The sequence below is a fragment of the Anopheles darlingi genome, chromosome 2 (genome assembly GCF_943734745.1).
Source record: "Anopheles darlingi chromosome 2, idAnoDarlMG_H_01, whole genome shotgun sequence".
Classification (NCBI taxonomy): Eukaryota; Metazoa; Arthropoda; class Insecta; order Diptera; family Culicidae; genus Anopheles; species Anopheles darlingi.
In genome coordinates, this window is record NC_064874.1 from 77,586,057 (window position 1) to 77,596,056 (window position 10,000).

At 51.2% G+C, this 10,000-nt stretch overlaps 2 protein-coding genes across 3 annotated transcripts in view; both read right to left on the bottom strand.

Annotated features, from left to right (window-relative positions):
* Nucleotides 1-1,128, bottom strand: part of LOC125948077 (cGMP-dependent protein kinase 1) — a 7,755-nt gene extending 6,627 nt beyond the window's left edge. For both annotated transcript variants that reach the window (XM_049673759.1, XM_049673758.1), the window contains exon 1: nucleotides 424-1,128. In XM_049673759.1, the coding sequence (XP_049529716.1) occupies nucleotides 424-507 (84 nt within the window). In that variant the 5' untranslated portion in view covers nucleotides 508-1,128. The remainder of the gene's footprint in view (nucleotides 1-423) is intronic.
* Nucleotides 1,129-7,061: 5,933 nt separating this feature from the next.
* Nucleotides 7,062-10,000, bottom strand: part of LOC125948073 (ATP-binding cassette sub-family C member Sur) — a 43,542-nt gene continuing 40,603 nt past the window's right edge. The window contains exons 21-25 of the mRNA XM_049673750.1: nucleotides 9,895-10,000; nucleotides 9,192-9,319; nucleotides 7,950-8,241; nucleotides 7,477-7,673; nucleotides 7,062-7,355 (exon numbers count right to left, since the gene is read on the bottom strand). The exon at nucleotides 9,895-10,000 is cut by the window's right edge and continues 412 nt beyond it. Coding sequence (XP_049529707.1) covers nucleotides 7,164-7,355; nucleotides 7,477-7,673; nucleotides 7,950-8,241; nucleotides 9,192-9,319; nucleotides 9,895-10,000 — 915 coding nt within the window. The 3' untranslated portion in view covers nucleotides 7,062-7,163. The remainder of the gene's footprint in view (nucleotides 7,356-7,476; nucleotides 7,674-7,949; nucleotides 8,242-9,191; nucleotides 9,320-9,894) is intronic.

The window sequence follows — 10,000 nt, forward strand, 5'->3', positions numbered from 1 at the left end:
CAGGAACCGACATCAAACGCTGATCCAAAGTGACTGGATCATCAAAAGAAATCCATTCTTTCAAGGAATTTCCTTTGCTGCAGCACTCCCGGCGCTGGGTCTAGCAAGCTTGCGGAGCGCAATGCCGCAATCGTACATTTCCACAGCACTACGTCTTTCAATTCTACGTGGGGAGTGTCGAGGGAATGGGGCTCGACCGACGAAAGATTTCAGGAATGTTTGCGCTCCCCTGAATGACTTAATCTCGTCTCGGCCAACCTGCCTTTATTGATGGTCATGCTGAAGTACCGATTTGTAACTGAGGAAGCACCGCAACTAGCGAAGTGATAACGGTGATGCTCCTCCCCCGACAGTACCGGAAGGGGAAGGTGATATCTGATAGTGTGCGACGAGAGGCACTTGAGCTTTGCAGCGTAGACTTACCACGACCACTCCATCGCCTGTACCGGCAACGGGCAAATTGAACGAACCATGCTTTCGACCGAAGAATTTTGCAAAGCACGCCATCTTGGATTACCCCGGTCGGTTGGTCTCACTGCAGCTGCTTAGCTAGACCGTTGTACTAATCGTCCGAAAGGTGTGGTAGACGAGATGTACGGTCACCTTCGATCGTATCGTACAGCAACACTGGCGAAAGCTAATTGAACACATCGAAAAGAATGACTACTACGCCGCTGCAGCCCATCTGTCACTCTCCAAACGAACACCCAGACTACCGTTCACGGCCACGCAACACCGGTGCACACAATCGGATTCTTTGTTCGCCGACTAGATCCAGACACTTGCTTTGATCTGTTTTTCACTTTCCAACTTTCCGGTGGTCGCACCTTCAACGTCATCGACGAACGGGACGTCCTTCAGATACACAAACACACGGCACGACCTGTTCCCACCGTTATGCCACGCCACGCCGCCACGTAAGGTCAAAGGGGGATAAAGACACTCATTTAATCCAAGAATCCGCGACGATTGGAGTCCGACATACACAACCGATGCCCCAGTTATCGCTGACGTGCTATCGACTGCGCTCTCGAGAAACGCTCCCTCTTCAACGGCGACTACCGGCCAGGTGAACCGAACTGAACAGAACCGAACCGTATCTTGCCACCGTTCAGCACGTACTGACCACCGCACGGCGCGCTAAGACAGCTGGGATGGCGCGAAGCTGATGATTAGAAACCAATTTCTTACGAACACGTTGATAGTAGCCCCCGCAAAGATATGTGTCCAAGGCATTCCACCCCTCCACTTGACGCCGGGGTGAATGGAGAGGGGGTGCACAACCCATCTTCCTCCCTGCTCCCTCGCCGTCGGCCACTCCCTGACCACCACAATCAGTGGGACCGGGACAAGTGTTTTCATTCTTTGCTCCCCTCCCACGATTGGCGATGTGTTCGTGTGGGAAACGTACAGTGGAGACGTTGGCACCTTCTCCTGGTTGCGCTGCTGCGCGGCCATGCGTAAGATATTTCTGTTTATCAATGTCTCTGCCGCCGAGCTTCTCGCGTTTGATTGGTTTCCACAGGTGGCATTCCCGGAGACTTTCCTTAGAATTCCATAACCACCCCTTGGCTTCTTCCGCGCTATCGGACGATAGTGGACACTCTGGAATAGCCATTGTATCATTTATCCCGGGTCTATGCTATGGCAAGAGGGTTACTCTGTTATTATTGATGGCGCCCCCAAAAAGCATAAATAATTTTATTTTTTCAATTTCTGGCTATGGATTTTCCGGATCATTTCCGTCCTGTATTCCAAGGAGAAAAGATTCCAGGACAAGAAAAGAAGAGGGATTTAAAGTCAAACTTCCCGTATCCATTCATGGCGTCGTTGCTGCAGGTGGAGCAATAGGTGGCGGAAACTGTGCCAGTAGTCTACAACAGTTGTTCTGTTGACACACACGCACACATACACCGCTGTTCACCGTGTGCGCTTCTGCTCTTTGATGCTCCGGGTATCATCTTACATGATGGCGGTAGCAACGCGACACAACCACAGCACGGAACGGCAATGGTGCAATTCCAGTTCCCAGTTCGGACCCATGTTTCCATTCTCAGGCTTCCCCTCACCTGGATGCTCATATCGATGCAGCAGTGAAGCGAAGCGAAAGACCGACCAAGTCAGCGCTCCCCTCGACGCAGCGTATACGCGACGCTGCGTCTTATCGAAAACCGAGCTGAATCGTATCGAACCGAGCAGCCTTTCTTATCACCGCACACACCGAGGCAGGCAGGGTGTTGCAAGCAGCGTCGCGAGTACGAGGCTGATACATATACCGCTTGCGGTATAGCAGTAGCAGCAATAACACGGTCACCACCACCACCACCCCTGCCACCAAGGCATGTAAACAATTGTTTGGTTTTAAGAAAATTAAAATCAAATTCCTTCTGCCGCCAAGTCGCGCGCGCCACGTAGTTGACACAGACGATATCACCTCGACAGCCGATCTGGCCAATAGCAACCACAGTACACAGACACCGCACGCTAGATGGCACACTAGATGGCACCCGGTCGTCAGCAAACCACCAAACAACACACCACAAACGATACCGATCTAAACGACAACGAGTGCATGGCATGCATTCGCGTAACCGCGCGGAGGTTCAACTGTTGTACAACTCTGCGGAAAAGCGGTTGACCGATGCAACCTGGAGGAATAAACCGATGGAACTAACTATCAGCACAACCCTCGCGGGAAACCGTGTAACACTGGATTATCGATTGTGCGAAGCGTTTCCATCATTTCCCCATCACTGGCGGTGATGGTTGCAATGGTTTCAAGTATCATCGAAGGGTGCTTCGGTTTCTATTGAGTGATTGGACACAGCCTATGGAGAACCAGCAAACAGGAACGAGGAGTGCTGGGACTGTTCGGTCCGTGCAGCGATAATCTGTTGCTTGGAAATGGTATCACGCCGATGAGGTCACTGGATTCCAGCGGGAGGGAGTTGATCGAAACATCGCAAAAAGTCATCATTATAAGCTCATTTTTCACTCGAGCAACGGTGCTGGTTAGTTCTAGCGTTGTCATTCCATTATCATGCTTATCATCGCGAATCAACCTGATAGCAAACTTGAGAGCATCTAATCCATCCGCACAATTAACATTTCACGCCGGACTCACCGGACGAAACCACACCGTAACGTTATGTGGTTCAGAGGTTACAGTGCCAGGCATACCAACCAGTAGCGTACACTGTTGCTTATCGCAGCCCAAGACAATCTCACACCACTCGGTGAGGGGGGCGACCCATCGCTATCACGATAGCGAATGGGCGCCCTTATCAGCCGGCAAATCGCGCATTATGCTACCTTTGTTTGCTCTATTTGGATTCGGATTTGCGGGACAGCAATAAACAGAGCAAGGATGCAAGGGTGCAAGGGTAGGGAACAAACGAAAACGATATGCCCGGAGCGATTTGACACATTTTGATACGAGTCGAAGGCGCGATTGCGGATAGGGATTGCTGATGGTACAGATAACGAACGAACGATGTATCGTGCCTGGCACGTGTACATCTAAACGATGGAATTTGAAATGCTAGCACCTGCTGCTGCTGCTGCTGCTGTTGTGGGTGCTACTTTCGCTTGCTATCATGACCGTGCTTGTTGATTATCCGTAGAATCCCCGGGATGAAGTTTTATGAAGTGATTGCAGCTCATCGCGTTAAATCGGAATTCGCTTACGCTTGAAGTTACAATTCGTAAGGTCCGCACTAAAGAAAGGGAGGGAGGGGAGGTTCCGGGCATCACCATAAAAATCATTAAAGTGGAAACAGTAACAAACAAACTCGTCTGGAACTATGCGTTGCTTACCAACTTCGTCAATAATATTGAGAACTTCCTGCAATCGAGTTTGTTATCGGCTTCCTTCTCTCGTCGATACCAGTTTCTGCTTCCAAATTCTGACATTTCCGCTCAAAGCTTCATCTCACGCTTGTACCAGAGCTGCAGAATATAACGTTTCTTTCATTCACTTTATCCTCCCCATCATGCTCCCCCGGATGCTGGCTGCAGCAACTACATAATGATTGCCGTTGCCTATTGCCGCATTCTTTCATATCCATCGCTCCAACAACACCCAACTCAAAGACTCTCTTTCCTTTTTTATTCCCCCCCCCCCCCCCCCCCCCCATTTCTCGACCCTCCGCTCCCCCAGATTCCATCTGCCTTAACTGTCGCCAACTGTCTGTCGGTCGTAAATCAGAATGCAATTTATAAAAGATGACCTAATATGATACGCCCCTCGTGTGCGCCCGTCGTGGCGCTCCTGGTAAGGTAGAAGCGAACGAGATCGGGCGGCTGCTTGTTTGCGAGACGCCACAGTGCGGGGATAGGAAGACCCAACCACGAGCACACTCGACCGCACAACCGCGTCATCATTATTTGTGACTGCGGGATGTGCATAAAAGTCGTGCCAGTTTTCGTCCCTCATCGGATGGCACCGGAGCACTGCCGGAGGAGCCGGGCAATCATGCTTACGCACATCACATCATGTCTCCGCGTACGGGCTACCGTGTTCTACCGAACCATAAACGTAATCATAATGATGATAGCGGTTCTCTTTGGCAACCGCAGCACCTCGGTCGGGCGTTATGGGTTTTCAGTGCGAAAAGGACCGAAGAACGTCGATGCCGAAGCAGTGTGATGATTCCACACACGGGATACGGCTCTGGTATGTTAGTTTGCGAGTGAATTAAGATCCCTAACCAGTGGAAAGGGAAGTCTGGAATCTGTTTATGGGGGTTGTGTTACATTTTCGATTAATGAAGCAGCGGTGTGCATTTCAGGAACAGTGGAGGAAAGATTTTCTTTTTTTTTTATTCAACAGTCGATACAAAGGCTGCAAGTTTCTATAGATCTCTATAGAGCCCTATAAACGTCAAGATGCACTTAACGATTCACGGGATTCATGGCTTTTGCAGTGATGCTGCACAGAGAAACCATTAGTAGAGTAACCGTGCGTCGGAAGTTGGAACATTAACATTACCGCCGGAAGGCGGACAAAGTGCTACATTTCACGAGTCGATCACATGCTTTCCGTCATCCCGGAAATCCTACAAATGCATTAGAGAGTGGGCGTTGGGAGAGGCGTCAGGTGGTTTGTTCATGTTTTTTTTTTTATCAATTCCATTACCCAGCAGTTTCTATAATCAAGAAAAACTTCAAGGAAACCATCGTTTAGAAAACAAAAATTGGAGATTCTTTCAATCCTGCTCCTTACCTTACTTTTTTCAGCATTCTAGCCCCACTGCAAGGCGGCCCAAAGAACTATTATGCCCCTGGCCTAGTCTAGGCAGCCTGGTTATGAGCCGCATATTTTATGCGCATCCCTTCCAGACGGCACGGCACGAGTGCGCTTTAAAGGAGGACACCGGAAATTATATGAGCACAGGGTACGAGCAGTTCTCGATGTCCTCGCCGTCACCACGATACCATGTTGTAGCCATTTTGAACTCTAAAAGGGAAGGAGGACAGCAGTGACCGCGTCCGGAATGTCGCGGTAGCGCGCATCGCACTATCATTTGCAGTCCGACCTGCGCCGCAGCAAGGTCGTCGAAGCATTCGGATGCGGGTAGTGTCTGCATTACCGGTACTCGGCAGGCTGGCAGACCGATGGCATGACTGCAGCAAACGCACGAGACCCTGAGAAGGACAGGTCCATGCGGAGCATGGAAATGGTGTCATTACCATGCATAAATATGATTATGAAACCTACGGCAGCTTACGCCACTGTGGTAGCGACCGAGATACGGGACCCACCAGGGCGTTAAGACAAAAGCCACACAACCATCGTCGGTACTTTGCTCTTTTCCGCCTCTACCGTCGCGCATTTGCATGACCGGAGCACGGACCGAGATCGAATTAGGCTGCGAAGAAAGACGCTTTCTGCCGCAAAGCAGTTCCCCGGAATTATTCTCTCCTCAAGATTTGGTCCGGCCGTTGGTATCGGTGGAAACGACAGTTATACCGCATTACTGTCACGACCGGGCGATGAAGAATTTAAAGAAAGTATCATTCTACAGAATAAAACACAGAAACAGAACGATGAAGCGTTCTTACATTGTAGCTCTTTCCTGGCTGCTTCGTCGACAAACACATCAATCGCCACATTCGTGGCGAACTTTGTATCCAAACTACTCGAAATGACTGTAAAATTCACTCGCCGCCACGCTTCCTGAACCATCAACCATCATAACACGCCCGGCTTAACACGTTGGCAAATTAATTCAAAACCTACAGGGCGGCATAATCCATTATTAAAACCAACAAATTTCCACTCAAACTTCTGGGCGGTACTAAAACGTATTCCGAGCTCAACTACTTCCGGCGAGTACGACCCAACAAAAAAAAAAACAGGAAAAGGGAAGGCCACACGATTCACTGTCGGTTCATGCATGGTTCATAATTCATGACCAACCAACCAGCCAGCCAGCTAAGACAGAGCCACACCATCCACAGTGAGGGGAGTGTTCGGTTGCACCCACCGACAGTGGCCGGTAATCTGTGCCGGAAAAATCCGGTCCCATCAACGGGAGTCTCCATGTGAAGGATAAAGGATAAGGAAGAAGGATCCGGGGTGTTCATGGGCGTACGGACTTCCGGGGGGGGGGGTCTGCCCTGGAACGACCCTGTGGAAGAGTTTGCTGTGGGCTCATATGGTTTTTGGAAGTACTTGGATTGAATATTTTATCCCATGTGCATCGTTAACCGTATGCACGGATTGCATTGCACCCGGACCCGGACCCGGAACCGGTGGACCGAGCCGAAGTTGGTGCTGGTGTGCGATCACAATGCGATGAGGAAAGTGGAAAACTTTTCATCATTTCGCAATCGATTCCAAGTTTTTCGACTATCACGCTATTCATGTGCTGCGTGTGTGAAACGGTCCAACCGCATCAAGAGATCGAAACGAAAGTTTGCCGGAACAGGTGCTGGATTCGTAGCGTTCTTCGTGTCTTCTTTAAAGATTCCTTTCAGTCACCTGCGGTCACAGGCAAGCCGTTCGGAGTTCATTTGCAAAACAAATGTAGGTCAAGAGCATTGGAACACCGGTCCGGTGTGATTTCTATTTCATTCCGTGCTCATCGTATCGAGTTGCCTCTCAGCTGGCCACTCGCTAGTGCCGGTCATCGAACGGGGAAACCGTAGCTCAGCCATCATCACCCATCATCGGCCTCCTTTATCGAGTGTTGATGGGCGCGGTCGTCGGGCGTGTTGGACACCATCTGCAGCATAGCACCGAACTTGCTGCCCACGGTGGCAGCTAGCACCCGGGGACACCCATCCTCCACGATGCGACCCTGCTCGAGCACCAGCACCCGATCGTGGTCGAACAGCGAATGCAACCGATGCTATCAATCGATCGAAGGAGAGAGAGAGAGATAGAAAGAGAAAGAAGGAGAGGGAGAGAGAAGTGAAACATTAATTGCAATTAAAGTCCCAAGTTCTGCTCACGCTAGTCGGCTTGCTTACCGCTATCGTGATGACGGTGCGCCCCTTGAACGCCTTCTTGGCCGCCCTCAGCACCAGCTGCTCGGTGTCGGTGTCAAGCGAAGAGGTGGCCTCATCCAGCACCAGGCACACGGAACCGCGCAGTATTGCCCGGGCCAGGCAGAACAGTTGCCGCTGGCCACTGCTGAAGTAGTGCTTCTCCTCGGAGATGTTGGTATCTGTGTGTCGAAGTGATCCGAGCGTTGCATGCAAAAACAAGGAATGGAATTAATTGCCGTTGGATTGCCCCGCTTGCCGTGTAGCGTATTTATCAGCGAGGCGGCCATTACGATTCTTCGGGCGCATCCTTTGCCCTTGGCGCTACTTGGAATTCATGGAAAACCTTATTGCCAGTGCCTCCCGTGTGGCCTTCCTTTAGCACCAGTTCGAAACGATGCTGCCCTAGAGCTAAGAGTTGCCGCGAATCCAATAAATACGAAGGAGAATGCGCTCACCCAAACCGTTCGGTAGCAGCTTCACGATGCTCTTCAGCTGCGCTAGCTCCAGGCAGTTCCACAGCTCCAGATCCGAGAAGTGACCCCGTGGGTCGAGATTCTCGCGGACGCTCCCACCAAACAGCATCACCTCCTGCGGGATGATTGACAGGCGCGACCGCAGCTCGTCCGTGTGCAGCCCAACGATATCGACGTCATCGATCAGGATGCGACCGGCCGTCACCTCGAGCGCACCGAACAGGGCCAACGCTAGCGACGATTTGCCACTTCCGGTTCGTCCGCAAATTCCCAGCTTGATGGTGATCGGGCCGGGCGGTAAGGAAGGAAACAGAATGGTGAAACATCAAACGAACATCACAAAACAATCCATTGGCATTCGGCATTCGGTCGGTCAGTTGCGGTGGCATGAACGAATGGCTCACTTCCCTCGCTCGCTCGCTCGCTCGTTAGTGACATTCCGAGGGGTGAAAAGTAGTTTTTAATTTCATGATTTGTCTCGCCTCGAGGTCCTGGAGGCTGCAGCTTCATGCACTGCACTGCTCCCCCCTCCTGACCACGTTGTGTGGCTGTCGAACAAAACTAATTTCGAAACATCAATATCGACCGTCGATCCCTGGGCCAGCTCACTGAACGCTCACTCGGCACCGACAAGCGCAGCATCACATTTCGATTGGCAGAGCAGGCCACGAGTACGCGACGTACGGATCCAAGCAACAACCGAAGCTGCTGATTTACGATTTTTCTCTGCTTTGCATCACCACAATGCTCGCTAGCCCGCCCTCGCTAGCCTGCGGCTCCGTTGCTTTCCGGTCCACTTGTTTGCGAATGCTTTACTGAGAAAACCGAATCCCGAATGACCCCCGCCTCCCTCCCCCATTGGTAAGGTCGGAGAGTAAAGCAGTGACGAGCGAGAAAGGAGAACGAACAAAATGGACGACATCGTAGACATCGTCCACCGTTGCACGGAATGGACACGGTTTGCTCCATTAGTTGGCACTAGCCATTGGGTGGCCGCTATCGGAGAAACCGTTGGCTTCTTCCTTCATCGCCGGAACGATGTAAAAGTAGTCATTTAAATAATTAATTGTACACCGTTGTTGATGGTTCCGAAACCGGAAGACTCTAGAACGGGTGGGTCCGGATCCCGGAACCGGATGGGACCGTAGATGCCGGCAGTGACCGGGGGACTGCCGATCCGAGAGCAGCTCGCTGGTTTGGTCTCGGGCGCGTGTTTTCACTTACCCGTTGGCCCGCCGGGATGGTTAAACTCAAATTTGTGATTACGTTCTCCTTTTGATTTTCGTAGCGTAACGTTACGCCCTCGTAGACGATGTCGCCCCGCAGTGGCCACGATATCGGGACGCTTTTATCTGTCGGAATCGATGGGAAGAAAGAGAAGGAAGAGAGAGCTAGAGAGCTGTGGAGTCTACATTCTACACCACCGTTCACCGTTCTACCGTAACCGGCAGGACGTGCTAGCTACCAGCGACACTGGAGTGTACCTTCTGGCGCCGGAGACCGGAACGGAAGCTCGCGTGTTGTTCTGAGTTGCCCGGTAGAGCTAAATATGTAAAAAAGCTGCATAATGGATCGAGCATAAGCAAGTGTCCCACTTGGAACACTCCTTGCCGGATGCTGGGGAATGGCCCCGAAGCAAGTAGTTACAAGTCTAGATGAATAGTTCAATTCCAGCACCTCGAGAGACTAAATTACCAGCGTTTAATGTGATTTTCTGTTCCGTAGGGATTATCGTGGGATAAGTCGGGGAACGGAATTCCTTTCGCCCGCATCTCCAACAGAAGGATATCCCTTCCCAGAAACTTCCAGAAGCTCCTCCCGGAAGAGCTTTGCAAAATTCTTCCAAACAATCCGATAAACTTTGCTCGATTGTAAATCCCGAAATCACTGGTCATTGCGTTCGTCGATGTTCCCCGCTGTAACTTACATGTATCCGTAGGTCGCACACTCTCATCCCTGTCCGGACGTGCCATAACGCGGCTGACGGTATCGGACACCAGACAATGGGCCATGGTACGGTGCTCCTTGGATGC